This window comes from Pristis pectinata, chromosome 7 (genome assembly GCF_009764475.1).
Source record: "Pristis pectinata isolate sPriPec2 chromosome 7, sPriPec2.1.pri, whole genome shotgun sequence".
Lineage (NCBI taxonomy): Eukaryota > Metazoa > Chordata > Chondrichthyes > Rhinopristiformes > Pristidae > Pristis > Pristis pectinata.
In genome coordinates, this window is record NC_067411.1 from 44036969 (window position 1) to 44058076 (window position 21108).

The 21108-nt window shown below is 43.1% G+C and overlaps 1 protein-coding gene across 1 annotated transcript in view; it reads right to left on the reverse strand.

Moving 5' to 3' along the window:
• Window positions 1–21108, reverse strand: part of grin3a (glutamate receptor, ionotropic, N-methyl-D-aspartate 3A) — a 163718-nt gene that overhangs the window by 46771 nt on the left and 95839 nt on the right. Inside the window, exon 4 of the mRNA XM_052019968.1 lies at window positions 7934–8079. Within this exon, the coding sequence (XP_051875928.1) occupies window positions 7934–8079 (146 nt within the window). The remainder of the gene's footprint in view (window positions 1–7933; window positions 8080–21108) is intronic.

The window sequence follows — 21108 nt, forward strand, 5'->3', positions numbered from 1 at the left end:
TTCTCTGCACTCCTTCCAGTTTAACCACGTCTTTTCTGTAACAGGGTAACCAAAACTGTACATAGTACTCCAAGTGCAGTCTCACCAATGACTTAAACAATTACAACATAATGTCCCAACTCCTGTACTCAATGCCCTAACTAATGAAGGCCACGTTAAACACCTTTTTCACCATCCTGTCTACTCTGTGATGCTGCTTTCAATGAACTTTTCACTTGTACTCCAAGGTCCCTCTGTTCCATTACACTTCCTCATGCCCTGCCATTCATGGTATAAGTCTTATGCTGGTTTGATTTTCTGAAATGCATCACCTCACCCTTAACTATATTTAAATCCATTTGCCTCTCCTCAGCCCACTTCCCTAACTGATCAAGATCCCCCTGTAATCTATGATAACCTTCTTCATTATCAACAGCACCTTCTAATTTCGTGTCATCCTCAAACTTGCTGATCAAGCCTCGTGCATTCTCATCCAAATCATTTGTGTAAATAACAAATAACAAGGGTCCCAACACCAAACTCTGTGGCACACCACTAGTCACCAGCCTCCATTCCGAGAAACAACCTTCAACCACCACCCTACCTTCGAACCAATTTTGAATCCACCTAACTGGCACTACCTGGATAATCTTCCAGACCAGCCTACCATGCAGGACCCTGTCAAAGGCCTTGCTAAATTCCAAACAGACAACATCCATTGCCCTACCATCATCTACCCTTTTGGTTACCTCTTCAAAGAACTCTGAAATATTTGTCAAACATGACTTCCCATGCACAAAGCCATACTGACTCCTCCTAATCAGACTCTGTCTATCCAAATGCTGGTAGATCCCATCCCTCAGAATTCCATCCAGTAACTTCCCCACCACTGATGTCAGGCTAACCAGCCTGTAGTCCCTTGGCTTGTCCTTACTACCTTTCTTTAAAAAAAGAACAACATTAGCCACCTTCCAGCCTTCAGGAACTTCACCAGTGGCTAACGATGAAGCAAATATCTCTGCAAGAGCCTCTGCAATTTCTTCTCTAGAGTCCCGCAAAGTCTGCGGATACACTGAGTCAGGCCCTGGGAACTTATCCACCTTAATGTGCTGTAAGGCTGTACATACCTCCTCCTTGGTAATATGAATATTCTCCAAAACATCTCCACTTGTTTCCCTTATCTCTTGAGCAACCAAGATTTTCTCCTCAGTGAACACCAAGGAGAAATATTTGTTAAAAATCCCACCCATGTCATGCAGCTCAAGACACAGGCGGCCCTGCTGATCTTTAAGGGGACCTATTCTCTCCCTAGCCACCTTTTTTCCTCTCACATGCCCATCAACTCCCCTTTAATTCTTTTTGCCATTAACCTACACGAAGGAGTAATTTACAGTAGCCAGCTAACTTACCAGCACAACTTTAGGATGTGAGCAGAAACCCTCCTGGTCATGCAGAGAACTTGCAAACTCAGCACAGAAAGCATTTAACATCAGAATTGAACTCACATCCCTGGAATTGTGAGGCAGCGGCATTAACTACTATGCCAATGTGCCGCTCACTATGAACCATTTTTTTTAGCTCATAATGTGCTGTGCTACGGAGTTTTTCCTAAGGTTATGACAGATGTCACAAAAAGGCATATGTCTTTCTTTTTGTTTTTTTTCAATCTTATCTTTAAACTATTCACAAAAAGGAGTACAGATCTCTGAGAGACTCTTATGTATAACTAATCTGAAAAATCACCCACTACTTTTAGCCAACGTTTTTTTTTCCCAGATCTGGTAAACAAAATAGCAGCAATAAATCAAATTGTGACATTGGACAATGTTGATCATCAGTGCAACAAACTAACCACAGACATAATTCACTTTTTAGAGGTGCAGAATTTTTGTTTACTCATGGAATACTCTGGCAATCAGGGAAAACACTAAACTTGCATTAGAGTCACAGATTCATAGAGTCATACAGCGTGGAAACAGGCCCTTTGGCCCAACTGGTCCATGCCGACTGTGTTGCCCAGTGAGTTAGTCCCTTATAAAGTCCCTTCTGCCCGTGTTTGGCCCATAGCCCTCTAAGCCTCTCCAATCCACGTACTTATCCAGATGGCTTTTAAATGTTGCTAATGTGCCTGCCTCAACTACCATTTCTGGCAACTCATTCCAAATACGCACCACCCTTTGCGTGATGAAGCTGCCCTGATGTCCCTTTTAAATCTCTCGCCTCTAATCTTAAACCTATGCCCTCTTGTTTTTAGCATACCCTCCCTGGGAAAAAGACTAAGTGCTTTCACCCTGTCTATGCCCCTCATGATCTTATATAGCTCTATCAGGTCACCCTTCAATCTCCTACATTCCAGGGAATAAGGTCCTAGTCTACGCAACCTCTCTTTGTAACTCAGGCTTCCAAGTCCAGGCAAAATCCTGGCAAATCTTTTCTGCACGATTTCTTTAATAACATCTTTCCTATAACAGGGTGACCAAAACTGTAAACAATACACTAAGTGCAGCATCACCAACATCTTATATAACTGCAGCACAACTTCCCAAGTCCTATACTCAGTGCCCTAACTGATGAAGGCCAGTGTGCCAAACACCTTCCTCACCACCCTATCTACCTGTGATGCTGCTTTTAGTGAACTTTGCACTTGCACTCATTCCTAGGCTCCTCTGTTCCATAACACCCCCCATGGCCCTACCATTTACCGTATAAGTCCTACCTTGGTTTGATCTCTCAAAATACAATACCTCACATTTATCTGGATTGAAAGCCATTTGCCAATCCTCAGCCCACATACCTAACTGACCAAGATCCCCCTGTAATTTTCATAACCTTCTGCACTATCTATAACACCACCTATTTTAGTATCATCTGCAAACTTACTAACCATGCCATGTACATTCACATCCAAATCATTTATATAAATTACAAACAACAAAGGTCCCAACACCGACCCCTGTGACACACCACTAGACACAGGCCTCCAGTCTGAGAAACAACCCTCGACCATCACCCTCTGCTTCCTACTATTGAGCCAATTATAAATCCAATCTGCTATCTCCCCTAGATCCCATACGATCTAACCTTCCAGACTAGCCTGCCATGAGGGACCTCGTCAAAAGCCTTGCTAAAGTTCATATAGACAATGTTCACTGCCCTACCTTCATCTACTCTTGAAGAACTCCAAGAGATTTGTCAGACACGACTTCCCACACACAAAGCTGTGCTGACTGTCCCAAATCAGACCCTGTCTTTCCAAATGTTGGTAGATCCTGTCCCTCAGAATCCCCTCCAGCAACTTACCCACTGCTTATGTCAGACTCACTGGCTTGTAGTTTCCTGGCTTATTTTTGCTACCCTTTTTAAACAATGGTACCACATTAGCCACTCTCCAGTCCTCTGGAACCTCATCTGTGGCCAGAGATGAAGCAAAAATCTCTGCAGGGCCTCTGCAATTTCTTCTCCAGCTTCCCACAAGGTCCAAGAATGCATTAGGTCAGGCCCTGGGGATTTATCCAACTTAATGCACTTTAAAGCCTCCAATACCTCCTCCCTGTTAATTTGTATGTGGTCATGACATCACCACTCATTTCCCCCATTTCCTTCCATCGTTTTCTCCACAGTAAAAACTGAAGAGAAATATTCATTAAAAATCTCATCTATTTCCACACACAGACAGCCATGCTGATCTTTAAGGGGACCTATTCTCTCCCTAGCCACCCTTTTACTTTTCAAAATACCTATAGAACCTCTTGGGATTTTGCCTCACCTTGCCTGCCAGATCCTTCTCAAATCTTCTTTTTGCCCTCCTAATTTCTCTCTTAAGTGCACTCCTACATTTCTTGCAGTCATCAAAAGATTCACTAGTTCTCAATTGCAGTGTGTGCCTCCCTCTTGTTCTTAACCAGAGCCTCAATATCTCTCGCTAACCAGGGTTCCCGAAACCTGCCAGTCTTGCTCTTCGCCCTAATAGGAACATGCAGGCCCTGAACTCTTGACATCACACTTTTAAAGGCTTCCCACTTGGCAGACGTTCCCTTCCCTGCAAACAATCTCGCCCAATCAACCACTGCAAGATCCTGTCTAATGGCTTCAAAATTTGGTCTGTCCCAGTTCAGGACCTTAACTTGTGAACCAGTCATATCCTTCTCCATAACTATTTTAAATTTTGGTCACTGAACCCAAAGTGCTCGCCGACAGACACTTCCGCCACTTGCCCTACCTCATTCCCCAGGACGAGGTCCAGTGTTGCACCCTCTCTGGTAGGTCCTTCTATATATTGATCACGGAAGCTTTCTTGGACACATTTCACGAAGTCCACTCCATTCAAGCCTTTCACACTATGGTTGGCCCAGTCAATATCTCCAAGTCAATATCTCCAATATAACGAAGTTAAAATCTCCCACTAATACTACCCTGTTATGTTTACAACTAGCTGCAATCTCTTTACACATCTGCTCTTCCAATTTCCGCTGACTCTTGGGGGGCTGATAATATAATCCCATAATACAAGTGATACAAGGCCTATAATTCAAGTGATGTTAATATGCAACTTGTATTCATACATGTTGTGTATTAACATAAGTTTATTAGTCAGCAGGTTAAATCAGTAAATCAGAAGTATATTTATTTAGAAGTCAAATGGTGCTCCACAATAAGGGCAAACATTGGAGGTGATTTTCATGTGCGTAGATTGGGGAGAGAGAGGGATAGTTTATAGTTTTGCCCATTTGCTGGTGTTGCTGGGCACCCAAATGGTATTAGTGGTCAGATTTCACTTCAGAAGAATGAGCAGTGGTGCTGACTTCTTATAGTTAAGCAAAGGCAGAAAAACTCATGGGGACAGACAAACATCTTTGGGTTGCAATGGGGAAGAGGCGTGCAGCCATCATGTATGAAATTAAAAGCAAAAGCATTTGACTGCTAGAGAAACAAAGATCACAGCTATAAGAGAAGCTTCTTAAAGCTATGAGTTTCTTATGAAGCTTTTGCTCTGAATACAGGTCAGTTTCTCTTTCTCAATGGATTCCTCAAGTCAGCATTACCAACATCTATAAGCACATTGAAGTAGCAGCAAAGACTGAGTGACACAAAGATGACACTGAGAGTCACAACAACCTTAGCTGCCTCCGTCTGCCCCAGTTATGTGGCTGCCATCTGTTGGACATTACAAGGGGAACCTTCCTCCAAACTGTGTGCTACCACTGCCTCACTATATGGGACTGAGCCTCAGATCTGTGACCTGAACTGTGCTGATTCACCTGAGCACAGATACAGATGGGAGTTCTTCATGGAAGTGGTAAAACATAAAATGTTGCCCTGCACTTCCATTTCTAGAAATCTCTTTAATTTTGGCAAGTTCCTATAACCACAATTTTACCTTCAGTTGCACCCAGCATGACATCACAAGCCTGCCATAAACTCTCAACTGCTTCAATTCATCATTTTCATGAGAGAAGGCATCAATTAATTTTTTCATTAATTGCAATATAATTGCACTCTTTCTAAATTTTGTTGCACAATATTTTGCATGCAGCTTAAGTGGACATAGTTTTAGATATGAAGGGAATTCAAAGGGCTCAAAGCAGGTACATTCAATGACCTTGATTTCATTTCAGGGTGATTTTGGTGCTTGTGATTTTGGGAATACTCAATTTTTCTCCCACTGCAACTCAGCCAATGGCTTTAACTACCCTCCCTGATGTCACCAACCTTCACCCTGTACACAACTCACCTGGTGTAACACAGTCATTAGCTGGTAAACCACCCTCCAGGTATAATCCACCTTCTGTCTGCAAATCTAACCCCACAACTCCCCCTCATTGTGACTCACTCTACTGTTGTAACCTCCCCCCCCCCCCCCCTTCCCTAAACTGCCCACTGGCTGTAATCCATCCTCTTAATGTCATCAACCTCTCTCCCTATAAACCACCCAACTGCTGTAACCCACCCTCCACCTGGTAATACATCCTCTCCCCATAATACATACTCCCACAGTAACCCACCCTCCACCTGGTAATACATCCTCTCCCTATAATACATACTCCCACAGTAAACCACCTACCAGCTGTAACCCATAACCCCTGCTGGAATCCATGCTCCCCCCCCCCCAATAACCCACTCTGCCCCAATAAATACTTATCCACTGTAACCCACCCACTTCCTGTAACTCAACCTTTCACTTTAACCTACCCTCCCTTTAAAATGTACCCTTTGCCTATAACCCAATACCCACTTACAACCCGCCCACAGACTGGGACCTACATACTAGTTGTAACCTACCCCAGCAACTCATCTTTCAACTGCAATCTATTCACTGCATCCCAGCAAGTCACCCAGTACAAACTGCCCGCCCATCCACCCTCATCCCAGTCAGACACCTGGGCAGGGGCATTCTTGATCCATGTTTATGATCTGATTCCCATGGAGGTGTTGCTTAACTAATTCTGTATATTGTATTTTGACTTTCAGCCAGAGGCTGTCCCAGACACTATTTTGCATTTGGCTAGATCATTGCAGCTCTAACCACTGTCCAAACATTGAACAGCATCCTGGGCAAAGCCTCTTACTTGATGGGGATCCCATCAACCATATGATCTCTCTACTACCAATACACCATGCCTGTAGTGTGTACCATCAACAAGATGCACCACAGCCCCCCATCTAGACTACTCCTTCATAACTTTCTGAACTGTTGACCTCTACACCAAGAAGGACAAAGGCATCAAGCACAAGGGAAGTCAAACAAGGGTAGGATGTACACAATAAATGAAAGGACCTGGTGAGTGCTGATGAACAGAGGGACGTGATCCTTGAAAGTGGCAGCACAGGTGGATGTGGTGAAGAAGACATATGGAATTCTTGCCTTCAATGACTGTGGCATAGAATATAAGAGCAGGGAAGTCATGTTACTGCATTATAAAACATTTGTTTGGCTACACCTGGAATATTGTGTGCAGTTCTGGTTGCCACACCGTGGGAAGGATGTGATTGCACTGGAAAGGGTGCAGATGAGTATCACCAGGATGTTGCCTGGATTGGAGCATTACGATTAAAAGGAGAGACTGGATATGCTGGGTTTATTTTCCCTGGAGCGGAGGCGATTGAGGGGTGACCTGACAGATCTATATAAAAATATGAGGGAGAAAGATAGGGTAGATAGTAAAAATCTTTTTCCCATGATAGGGGTTGGTAAAATAAGAGGGCATAGGTTTGAGGTGAGAGGTAACAGGTGTAGAGATGGACATGAACATGAACATGGCATGACCATGATGGGCTGAAGGGCCTGTTTCTGTGCTGTAGGACACTATGATTTTGTTCCTGCAAGATGCTGCTAATTCATACACCATCCTGAAATGGATAATAATGCCTGACCCCTCATCGTTGCTGGGTCTAAATACTGGATTTTCTCACCCAACAGCATCATTAGACTACCTACACCAGTGGTTCAACTTGGTGGCTCCTGACCACCTTATCCAGGGGAATTAGAAACAGGCTATAAGTGCTGGCCTTGCCAAAGATGTCCACATTCTATCAATAAATGTCTATTCCTCTCACTTGAGTCTTTCTACAGCCATAGTCTATAATGATGCCATTTTAGATGGACATTCAAGAACATTAAACAAGATATCCCTTCCCATATCTAACATAACATCCACTTCATCAGTTATGGAAGAGAAGGCCACTGAATTAGACACTGATATGGGTCAGTAGGGACCATTTTGGCCACTGCAGCGTGCCTTCTCTTTACTCACCTTAGTTCATAAGCTGCACTTCAAATACATTTGGAAGTCATTATCGAATTTGCTTCCTTTACCTTTTCTTACACTGCACTGTGATCTTACCTCTTGTGGTCAGGTCTCTGGAGCAGATCATCTGAGTTAGCAACCATCCTGCTTATTGAGCCACAGTTGACACACAAATGGGCTTAATATTACACAAATAATGAACCACTTACTTCAAGTATTTCACACCATCTGGTGTCGTTGGCACATTGTATCGCCTCATGTATTCATTCATCTCTGGAAAGCTCTTCTTCACATAATCCTCTGCACTGCTTTCCCGAACAGTTCCAAATCGGAAGCCTTGGGATGGGTGATGAAGCTTAAAAATAAAGTAAAACCACAAGCATAATTGAAAAAAATCTTTCACACAGTATTTCCAAGATTAGCCTAATTATACTGCAGGTGTCTAGAAATAACATTATATTTTTCAGTTAACAGAAGTGGTGTCAGTTTTAAACTCAGCACAAGTAAAATGCATGAAATGGGAACAATTTTTTAAAGGCATGGAGGAACAGCTGGAAGTAATGATGATAAGAATCATATATTGGGAAAGATTGCAATGCTCTTCATTTGGTGGTTCCATAGAATTGGTGAACTGAAGTGCATGGACCAGCACTTCCTTGATCTTCTGTGTACTGCAATGCAGAAGTCAGAAACAAGTTAGATGTCAGATGACTGTGCATCTGATCTCCTGGTTTGCTGCTAGAGCCACCACCACACCCAGGGCAGAGCACAAACATCCTAAATTGCAGAGCCAGTTACACTTTGTAAAATGATCCCCTTCATGAGAGCAGGTCTGTTGATTTTAACTGAAAAGATGCTTTTAATCCTAACGTCATTAATTTTTTTAGAAATTGCATTAGTTTGTTTTTCTTAGTTGTTTTTATTTGTTAATTACTCAATTGAACTGTCTTTTAGAGACTTAAAAATAGTTCAAAGGCCTTTGACAGCAGTGTGCTGTTTGAAGTTATCAGGGTGTTCTGTTTCAGGGGTGGGATCTCAGGATCCAGCTCTGAGGCCGAGTGACTGCTCACCACTTTATGTGTGCCTGCAAAAGCCAGGCCTCCAGCTCAATGGGACCACAAAAATTAAGCATGGCTTTGGGAATAATGCACATGGCAAGCTCGGGTGACAGGTAAGATGAAGCACAATCTACAGGCAGCACATTCCATTCCATATCAAAATGCTGAGAAAACCTCAATGTGAACCATTCTCTACTGCAATATTTGTTTTTGAAATGCCCACAATGCCAGCAATAATTGTAGACAATCCTGTGTTGGGAATTCCTAGTAATACATGCAATAATGTTACATGATACCCTAAGCGACTGGGTCAAATCTTTTGAGGCAGAGCAGACTGTGTGGCTGCCAAATGTGAAAGTTGCTGTCCATGTGCTAAACTGGAGGGACAGGTTGATTGATAAGATCTTTGCTCCTGGTTTGTGACTGTAACAGAACATCAGCAAAGCCACCCTAGCATTTGTCCAAGGTGTCAAAGGTGTTTCATCACATCACATGTGGCCCAGCAAAAACCCCAGAGAAGCGGAAGACCTCCAGTTCCAACTATGTCCTGAAACCCACCTTCAAGAGGCAATCACTTGCAGCAATCCGGGCCCTCCTGAGGGCATACAGGAGATGCAAGTCCAGAAACATTCCTGGCTGACCCTCCTTTATGGGATGGGGTGGGACAGGGGTGGAGCTAAAAGAGCTGCTGACTCACAGTTCCAGCCTCGGTTCAGTACTGACCTCCAGTCCTGTCTGTGTGGAGCTTCCACCAGGTGCTCTGGTTTCCTCCCACATTCCAAAGATGTCCACTGTAAACTGCCCCTAGTATGCCGGTGAAAGGTAATATCTGGGGGCAGTTGATGAGAATGTGGGGAGAGGAGGTTACAGAGAAGATTAGTGAGGAAAGGGATTGTTCTGTGAGCTGGCATACACTTATTGGGCCTAAAGGCCTCCTTGTATGTCGTAACAATGGGGCAGCCACTGGAATTATCTGACATGTTGTCAATACCTGGTGGATCCAAAGCTCCCTGCAGCAACAATGCCTGGGATGTAGTGCCTCAGCAGGGGACAGAAATCCAAGGCCGTCACCTCTAGTACAAATCAAAATGATGCAGGGCCTTCACAGAAGGGAAGAGTTGATGTCAGTACTGAAACTCAAAAACAGATAAGCTTATCTCTAAGCATGACACAAGATTATTTTTGGGTGTTTGGAGACTTCGTGTTTTGTGAAAAATTGGGAAAATGTGAGGCTCAAAAATCAACATTAGTATAAATCAATGGTTTTTATCTATTAATAACCCTCAGTAATTTCAGTCATGTAACACAATGGTATAAATTACATATACAATGCATTCTACACCTAAGACAATGAGAAACTTCTTGCTGGGATTTTCCACCTTAGAGCACTGTTGTTGCAAAGAGAACAAAGGCATGTGGGAATAGTACAGGAAACTGGAGCAGAGGAAGCCGGTAAGCTGTGATCTTTCTGAGTAAGGACTGAATGCCCTTCTACTGCTTCTATTTTTCAGTGCTGTTAATATGCAACGGCTGCTTCCACAATCCTACAATCCCAGTGGAAAAGCTGTGCTGTTTGGCTTTGGGAAAGATCTAATGTCACCTAACTTTAGTTCTAATTCTATACTCTCTGCTGATCAGTAGTGGAGCTCCTCTTTTCCTATCTAATCAATTTTCTGGATCAGTGCACTGTTGGCAAGGCCAATTTTTTATTGCCCAGCCTTGATTTCCCCTGAGAAGGTGCTGGTGAGCTGTCTTTTTGAACGGCTAGAGTGCTTCCACACTACTGTGAGGAAGGGAGCTCCAGGAATAAGATCCAGTGAGGATAAAGGAATGGTAATCTGGCCTGTTATTATTCCCACATACTTGCTCCCCTTGCCCTTCTTGGTGGTAGAAGTCGAGGGCTTGGGATGTGATGCTGGAGTAGGCTGGGCAAGCAACAGTAACAAATTTTACATGTTGAATTTTACTTGCCATATATCAAACCCCCGCCTGAATGTTGTCTAAGTATTGCTCTATGTAGACAGGTGCAGCTTCACTTGCTGAGGAGTTGTATGGAATTGAACATTGTGCGATAATCAGTAAACTTCTGACTTAATGAAGGTAAGGATGGGTAATGACGACTGAGACTACCACATCGCCCCGAGGATCTCCTGCAGTTATCCTGGGGCTGGAATAAATGATCTCCATAGAACATATAGAACATTACAGCACAGTACAGGCCCTTTGGCCCACAATGTTGTGCCGACATTTTATTCTGCTCGAAGATCTATCTAACCCTTCCCTCCCACACAGACCTCCATTTCTCTATCATTCATGTGTCTATCTAAGAGTCTCTTAAATGTCCCTAATACATCTGCCCGCACAACCTCTGCTGGCAGTGAGTTCCACACGCCCACCACTCTCTGTGTGAAAAACTTACCCCTTACGTCTTCCTCCAATTACCTTAAAATTATGTCCCCTCGTGTTAGCCATTGTCACCCTGGGAAAAAGTCTCTGACTGTCCACTCGATCTATGCCTCTTATCATCTTGTACACCTCTATCAAGTCACCTCTCATCCTCCTTCTCTCCAAAGAGAAAAGCACTAGCTCACTCAACCTATCCTCATAAGACGTGCTCTCCAATCCAGGCTACGTCCTGGTAAATCTCCTCTGCACCCTCTCTAAAGCTTCCACATCCTTCCTATAATGAGGCGACCAGAACTGAACACAATACTCCAAGTGTGGTCTAACCAGAGTTCTATAGAGCTGCAACATTACCTTGCGGCTCTTGAACTCAATACCCCAACTAATGAAGGCCAACACACCATACACCTTCTTAACAACCCTATCGACTTGCGCGGCAACCTTGAGGGATCTATGGACGTGGACCCCAAGATCCCTCTGTTCCTCCACACTGCTAAGAGTCCTGCCACTAACCTTGTATTCTGCCTTCAAATTTGATCTCCTGAAGTGTATCACTTCACACTTATCCGGGTTGAACTCCACATAGCCAAGATTCCCTGGATCCCATGCCTCCTGACTTTCTGAATGAGGAACCTTATCAAACGCCTTACTAAAATCCATGTACACCACATCCACTGCTCTACCTTCATCAATGTGCTTTGTCACATCCTCAAAGAATTCAATCAGGCCCGTGACCTGCCCCTCACAAAACCATGCTGACTGTCCCTAATCAGCCTATGATTCTCCAAATGCCCATAAATCTTGTCTCTAAGAATCTTCTCCAGTAATCTGCCCACCACTGAAGTAAGACTCACTGGTCTGTAATTCCCAGGGTTATCCCTACTCCCTTTCTTAAACAAAGAAACAACATTTGCCACCTGCCAATCATCTGGCACTACTCCTGTGGCCAGTGAGGATGCAAAGATCATCGCCAAAGGCACAGCAATCTCTTCCCTCGCTTCCTGTAATAGCTTTGGATATATCCCATCCGGCCCCGGTGACTTACCTATCCCAATGTTTTTCAAAAGTTCCAGCACATCCTCTTTCCTCACGTCGACATGCCCAAGAGTATCAGCCTGTCGTATGCCATCCTCACAAACGTCAAGGTCTCTCTCTTTGGTGAATACTGAAGCAAAGTATTCAGTAAGGACCTCCCCTACCTCTTCCGACTCCAGGCACATGTTTCCTCTTTTATCCCTGATCGGTCCTACCCTCACTCTAGTCATCCTCCTATTTTTCACATATGTGTAGAACGCCTTGGGGTTTTCCTTGACTACTCATCAAGGCCTTCTCATGCCCCCTTCTAGCCCTCCTGAGTCCATTCTTAAGCTCCCTCCAGGCTACCTTGTAACTCTCCAGAGCCCTGTCTGATCCATGTTTTCTAAACCTCAGGTAAGCTTCTTTCTTCCTCTTGTCAAGATATTCTACGTCTCTTGTCAACCATGGCTCCTAACTCAACCATCCTTGCCCTGCCTCAATGGGACAAACCTATCCAGTACCACATGCAAGTACTCCTTAAACAACCTCCACATTTCCGCTGTGCACTTACCCAAGATCATCTGTTCTCAATTTACGCTCCCAAGTTCCTGCCTGATAGCATCATAATTACCCCTACCCCAGTTAAATACTTTCCCATATTGTCTGCCCCTATCCCTTTCCAAGGCTATGGTAAAGGTCAAGGAGTTATAGTCACTATCTCCAAAATGCTCTCCCACCGAGAGATCTGAAACCTGATCAGGCTCATTGCCGAGTACCAGGTGCAATATGGCCTCTCCTCTAGTCGGCCTGACCTGAATCCTTCCTGAACACACCGAACAAACTCTGCCCCATCTATCCCCTTTACACTAAGAAGGTGCCAATCAATATTAGGGAAGTTGATATCACCCATGACAACAACCCTGTTATTTTTGCACCTCTCCAAAATCTGCCTCCCAATCTGCTCCTCAGCGTCTCTGCTGTTATTGGGGGGTCTATAGAATACTCCCAGTAGAGTGATCACTCCCTTCCTGTTCCTGACTCTCACCCACACTGACTCAGTAGATGATCCCTCCAGGACGTCCTCCCTTTCTGCAGCTGTGACACTGTCCCTGATCAGCAAAGCCACTCCCCCACCTCTTTTACCTCTGTCCCTGCCCCTTTTGAAACATCTAAACCCCGGAATACCCAGTAGCAATTCCTGCCCTTGTGACAGCCAAGTCTCTGTAATGGCCACCACGTCATAGTTCCATGTATTTACCCGGGCTCTAAGTTCATCACCCTTGTTCCTGATACTTCTCACATGTGCCACACTTGAGCCCATCCAACTGACTGCAATTTTTCCCTTTCAAATGCCTATCCTTCCTCACAGTCTTTCTACACTCTGCATCTATTGTACACTAAATGCACCAACCTCTGACCTGTCACTCTGGTTCCCACCCCCCTGCCAAACTAGTTTAAACCCTCCCCCAACAGTTCTAGCAAACCTGCCTGCAAGAATATTGGTCCCCTTCCAGTTTAGGTGTAACCCGTCCCTTTTGTACAGGCTGTACCTTCCCCAAAAGAGATCCCAATGATCAACAAATCTGAAACCCTGCCCCCTGCACCAGCTCCTCAGCCACACATTCATCTGCCAAATCATCCTATTCTTACCCTCACTGGTGCGTGGCACAGGCAGCAATCCAGAGATTACTACCCTTGAGGTCCTGCTTTTCAGCTTCCAACCTAACTCCCTATATTCCCTCTTCAGGACCTCATCTCTTTTCCTACCAATGTCATTGGTACATCTCCAACAACTATTTTCCTTTGTGCAAGGTATGACTCTGGCCACTGGAGTGATGCTCATTGACTTCAGTTTTCACAGGGCTCCTTGAAGCCGCACTCGATCAAATGATGTTTTGATACGAAGGGTATGCACGCTAACCTCACTCCTGATATTCAACTCTTTGTCCATGTTTGGACCAAGGCTATGATGGGGTCTGGAGCCAAGTGGTCCTGGTGCAACCTGGAAATGAATAAGCAGAGTAGGACTGGAAACAACACATTTCATCTCTTTGCTGATGATTGAGAGGAGACTGGCAATGTGGTAATTAATCAGATTGGAATTGTCTTGCTCCTTGTCAGAAGAACATTCCCAGAAATTGTTCCAGACCAGATGAAGGGTCTTGACCCGAGACATTGACTGTTCCTTTCCCTCCAGAGATGCTGCCTGTCCTGCTGAGCTCCTCCAGTGTTTTGTGTGTTACTTCCAGATATTGTTGGGTAGATGCCAGTGTTGTAACTGTATCCAAACAGCTTGGCTAGGGATGCAGCTAGTTCTGGATCATGTCATCTGTAGCGCAGCTGAGATGTTGTCTGGTCCCATAGCTTTCGCTGTATCCAGTGCTCTCAGTCATTTCTGTACATCACATGGAAGGAATCAAATTGGTTGATGACTGGTTTCTGTCACTGTGGGGATCCCAGGAGGAAGCTGAATTGGATCATCCACTTGGCTCTTCTGGCTGATTGTGGCTGTGAAGATTTCAGCCTTGCCTTTGGCATTCGCATGCTGGGCCCCATCCTTGTTAAGGAAGGAGATGTTCTTGAAGAATCCTCCTACACTTAGCTGTTTAATTGTCCACCACTTTTACAACTAGAAATGGTAGGACTGCAGAACTGATTTATTGGCTGTGCGATTGCTTATCCCTGTCTGTTGCATATTGCTTTTGCTGGTTAGCATACACAGAGTCCTTTATTGCAGCTTCACTAGGCAGGCAATTCATTTTAAGTACACATGGCAATGCCCCCAACATGCCCTTCTGCATTCCCCATTGGACGATGGTTAATGCCCTGGCTTGATAGTAATGGTTGAGGGATGTCCCAAGCCATGAGGGTACAGAATGGATCCTTGTAAGGATAAATTATGATCTTTCTAACAGTTTTCATTTACACGGGGCTGCACTGAAAGTACTCTATGCATTTCATCCTTATAATGAAACAACTTACAGCCCCTAAACTGAGTGGTTTCTGAAAATACAAAGCAGCAGGTTGTGAGCAAGGTGACAGCTCTCAGTGACTTTGTCAGATGCACTGCATTAATATCTCACTAATTTTTAGGACAAACCATAATTTATTCCCTGCTTTGCATCTATCATGCGTGTATGAGTCCAAGATTAATCTGTATTCACTAACTACCTGAGATCCCAGGTTGCTGAGGAAAATTAAGCAAACTAGTTGTTGCTCTGAGCTCAGCAGTCATATTAGATTAATAAGCAGCTGCATCAATCTTCGACCTTGGGCCATCTGCTGTTACTAACTTTAACTGAGACGTTGTCGGGGAATTGACTACTCCACTCTGCAGAACTAACTTGGGCCTAATGCACACGTCCAACTATTAAACATGAAATTCCTGAAGGAACCAGTGGGAATAGTATTCCCTATATTTGAACCAGCTGATCTCTGGTTATAATGCTTCCAGGTATCCTGGCTTGCAGCTACAGAGGTCAGTGTAGGCTCATTTGACAGCACCAAATGAGGGGGATATGAAGAGGGTAAATAGGGTAGATAGTAAGAATTTTCTTCCCATGGTGGGGGTTTCTAAGACAAGAGGGTATAGATTTAAGATCTAGAAGGTTTAGAGGGTATCTGAGGGGGAATTTATTTTCACACTGAGAGTGATTAGAGTCTGGAATGCACAGCCTGAAGAAGTAGATGCTTCCACAACTGACCTCCGGTGCTGTCTGTGTGGAGTTGCTCCTGGGTACTCCTTGATACAATTTATCAAGACAAGCACTTGAATTTTCAAGGTGTGGAAGGCTATGGCCCTAATGTGGGTAAATGGGATTGATATAGATGTGGGTAACAGTCAGCATATATGTGGTGGGTCGAAGGGCCTGTTTTTGTGCTGTGTGGCTATAATTCTATGACTCTATGGCACCACATGGAGGTAGAGAGTGCAACATATAAGTGGCTGGGGCTTGGGAGAGCTGTAGAATTTCTCAATGGAATTGAGTCAAAAAGTTGTGCATGTCCCATTCAGCATCAGCTATAGACAAATAAGTCACCTGGGCCAAAGGGCCTGTTCCTGTACTGTACTATTCCATATTCATCTCGGTTCCTAGTCCAACATTGCCCTGGATGTAAAAAATCTCATCTATGTCTTGAAATCCTTTTGTGGCCTTTCTTTACTGTGCCTCCCCCAGCTCTACAACCCCCTGAGATATCGGACCTTCCCACTTCTGCTCTCTCCTGCGTGATGGAAATCCATTGCTCCATCAGTCCTGACTGTGCTTCAGCTGCCAGTATCCCAAGCTCTGGAATTCCCTCTGCCTGCTTACTATTCTCTCCTTCAAGACACTTCTTAAATCCTACCAAGCTTTCAAGCATCTGTCCTAATATCTCCTTTTCTGGTGCAACATCAGTTTTTGTTGGGTACTGCTGTTGTAAAGAATCTTGGAAATGTTCTATGACATTATTGGGACTTTATTAATGCAAACTGTTATGGTTTTTCATAGAGTTCCATTTTATCATTAAAGCAATTTCCTAGGTGCTCATCAAAGCCATAATTAAAATTGTCGCTAATTCAAAGCAGTTAGAATGTTAACTCTACGGAATGTTCAATAAATCCTGATATGGGCCATATTAAAAGTCATTTATCCAAAGGACCTGCCTATTCAGTATTAATTGGGCAATGGCAATTTGTACTTTTATTCATGTAAACTGATTTCCAATTAGAAGCCAGCACTTGAGAGAAATAAATGTTGTTTATCCAATCAACACATCTTTCAAGCACCAAACATTTTCCCAGACCTTAGAATTTTCCCAGAATATCTGCATGTTTCTGTTATTAAGTCATGTCTTCCCTGGCAGGTATGTTTCTCAGTAGAATTCAGCAGATTTAAGCAGTTGTCAATTTGAATATGCTTGCTCAATGACACAGATGCACTCTGGGAGTTGCAGGCCTTCAAGATCCATAAGTATATTGAGGAAAAGCAGCAGAACTCAGAATGCATGAGCCAGAGAGAGTGGTAGATAGTGGGTGGCCAATCTTTGGCCCCAGTCATAATATGTAGTTGCTGATTTTATAAACAAGTTATTTTTTCAGAACTATCTTATTATTACATTATTAATAAAGAAAATATTTAACAGAATATACTTAGAGGAAAAGCAATTTCACCACTCAATGCACCTGGAGAGAAGTTTTTTTCAGGTAGTTGATTGTTTGGCTTGGTGCTCAGTGTGGGTTTGGATTGGTACTACTTTTGAAGGAAAAGCAAGTGATTTGATTGGTTGGTATCTGACCAATGTTGATACTGAAAAAAAATTGCAAGTAAACCTAATTGGTTTGGTGTAATAATTCTATTTGTAATTGGCAGTTTTTTTCCCCAAGTATAACGTTGAACATATCACACTTACAGCAATACTTATTTGAGCCAACCAGAATAAGAGTGGGACAATTCATGCATTGGACTTATTTTAAGTGTTATGTGTACATTTAAAGGTGACAAACATAATTTAAAAGGATCTTCATCAAATATTATTAATTAAAATAAATTAACCAGCTACACTGAAGTGGTCTCAGTATCACCGACGTCCCATAATGACTGCTATTAAACAAAGTTTAAGTGGACTTTACCATACAATTAGTACATTTACAAAATACACTGTATAGTGGCAAGTTGTTAAGGCTCCTTTGACAGCATCATCCAAACTTGGCAGTCTCTACTATTCAGGAAATCAAGAACAGCCAAGTGCATACGAACACCACCACCTGCAAGTTCCCCTGTAAGATACACAATATCTTTACTTGGACATATATCATTGCCCTATCATGGTCACCAGGTCAAAACATTGGTTAGGGCTGGGTCTAACTGTTGGTCCTCCCAACAATGCCCACATCTGTAAACATATTTTAGAAACTCATCACTAGCAAAGGAAATGACATAGATTTCCAGGTGTGCTCACTGAGACAAGTGCCACACTGATGTGACGGCAGAGTGACACTTTTATTGCACACTCCTCTGTGAACGTCTCTGTGCTCTTTCCCTGTATGAGACGACAAGTCATGCCTTATGTTGGAATGAAGCCTGCCAGTTTTTATGAGGATAATTTGAGCTTTTATTCCATTTATGTCAGTCACCATTCTTTGAATAATCACAGGGGTGAATAACATTGTGTTTTCTTTGTCCTTTGTGGTTCACCTCATCACAAGAGTTCTAAATCAGTATTATTACATTTCCCTGAAAGGATTCCCTGCCAGCTCAGTGCCATTACAGGCTGAAGATTTATTTCCTATGATACCTACAGACAGCAAATGAAACACACAGAACCTCCTATAATGTTCTGGACCTCAGTCACAGAGAGGAAGGTGGCAAGATGGCTACATGGAGTAAACTGATAAAGGTAACTATATTACACATTTTACTTGATCAGTGAGTCTTGTTCCCACCTCTCAAAGGGAGATAATTATCTGATCACAGACCTGCTTTCAAGCCCAGGCACCTATCAATGACCTTGGGATTGAATGAAATTGGCTCCGTGGCCTTCCCAACTTCTGCTGTCACCACTGGTCCAGAAGGGTTGCCCAATCCCACATATTGATGGTGGACCATCTTTCTTGTCAAGTGTGGCTCTTGGATAAGACTTGGTAGGGTGTTGGGGGTTGTGGTGGAGTGGACAGAGGCATTGGATTGAAATGCCTCCAAAATCAGGGAAGTTTTCCATTCCCATTGCCTATGCTGAGAGTGATTTTACAAACAATCCATTTTAAACAAACATGTTGAGTTCAAACATGTGGCATTTGCTGAGCAAGGCCAGTGAAGTTATTGTTGAATAGCTAGTTAATGAGATCTTTCAAAAAGTATTAAGTGCATAATTTACATCGCTAGGGGCCATGTCTTGCATGGCGTCTGAATGGATGTCCAACGTAATAGGCTGCTGTGAACTTAATAATAGTACCAATGTCCACACAGACTGATTGTGATATGTTCAAGTAAAACCATGCATACCACTTCCTCTCTCCTCATATCTGATTAGCTTACAATTATTGTTAAATACTTCCTGCTGCTGAACTAACAAACAGCTCACAGGATTCCCTGATCTTGCAGATCCTCTGCTATAGCTGACCAAATCATTCAGTGCTGCGTAAATAAACGATGCAATAATTGCACATATGTAAACTGTAGTTAGCTACAAGCAAAAGGTATTTGACTGTCTCTATGAAGGAGAATTTCACTTCAAGTCAATGGATTATTTTACTCCAGTCAATGTTTCATTTTTGTGAGACAGGAATTTGTCCATGAGCCAACCCTGATACCTTTCAGCCTATGTACCCCGATCCTCTCCCCCAACACTCTGGATCGCAGATATCAGTTAGAGTCTATGACTCAAAAGCCCTATGTTAGAGTCTGCAATTTCAGGAGAATTGGAATTTTCTGTCAAAGTCACTGGCAATCTGCCATTTTCAAAAGTTAATAAATACGCTAGGTCAAAGCAGCCTAGGTTTAGCAGACTGGGTGTACACAGCGGAGTTTAAAAAAATGAGAGGTGATCTCATTGAAACATATAAAATTCTTATGGGTTTCACAGGGTAAATGCAGGGATGATGTTTCCAATGGTTGGGCCACCTCGAACCAAGGGATGTATTAAAATAAGTGGCTGGCTGCTCAGGACAGAGACCAGAAGCAATTTCTTCGCCAAGAGTTTTTGGCGAGAGAACATTTTTGGAATTTTCTACTGAAGAGTTCTGTGGAAGATCTGTCACTGAGTATGTTGAAGGCAGAGATCAATACGCAGTGGCTCAGCTGGAAGAGCTGCTGCCTTTCACTGACAGTGATCCAGGTTCAATCCTGGCCCCATTACTGTCTGTATGGGGTTTGCACATTCTCCTTGTGACCAGGTGATCTTTAAAATGTAAATTTAAATTCTGAAAGGGTGTAGACAGATTAGATAGAGAGAACTTGTTCCTATTGGTAGAAGAATCAAGAATCAGAGAACTTTGAATGAAGGAGACTGGCAAAAGAACCAAAAGTGATGTGAGGATAAAACTTCATACACAGCAAGTGGTTTGGGTCTGGAGTGCAATGCCAGGGATAGTAGTGGACTCAGTCTAGAATTCAAAAGGATACAGATCTGAAAAGAAAGAATTTGCTGGGTTCTGGGGAGAAGCAGGAGAATGGGACAACCTGGATGCTCTCCCATAGATCCAGGACAGGCTGAATGGCTCCTGCTGCACTGTAACTAGTCTATGATTCTATCTGTTCAACCAGATCCCTACAATATCCACTTTTTAACAGCATAGAATAAGAAATGCTCATTGTCTAGCTCGCAGATCTGAAACAAAATGGTTCATTTGTAACAATCTCTTAAGTGACTAGGCACATGGAGCATTACTTCCAGCTACCTACTAAATTACGTTAGCTTCTTTCTCTTGGTGAAACTCTGTGAAAAGTATTGTAAGAAGAAAAGATTATTTGTGGCATTATTCAAAGCATGTCCATTCAAACGTATTTCGAAGCAAATAAATGTGAAATAGTTACACCTAATTATGCCTCAAGGTGCTAACATTTTATTGAGTGCTTGTTCGTGTCTTGATTAATGCTGGTAGTAAATTAAATCATTGATGGACCGTTAAATATAACCTTTCAAACTGATTGACTTTTCAATGATAAACAAAGCACCTCATACATACTGATGATCACTAATTTTGGATGGTGACAACAAAGTGTAAAGATCAGGCAAAATCACAAGGGCATCAATTTGCAGGCCAAAATCATCTAATTTTAGGATATCATGGCCAATATTTTGCTGGAAAGTTAACACAATTACTGATAAACAAATTGGCAAGTAAATTCAGGGAAAAGATAAAAGTTAAATGGGGCAGAAGCTGTAAGTGAATTAAGAAGAAGAATGCTGGAAATACTCAGAAGTTT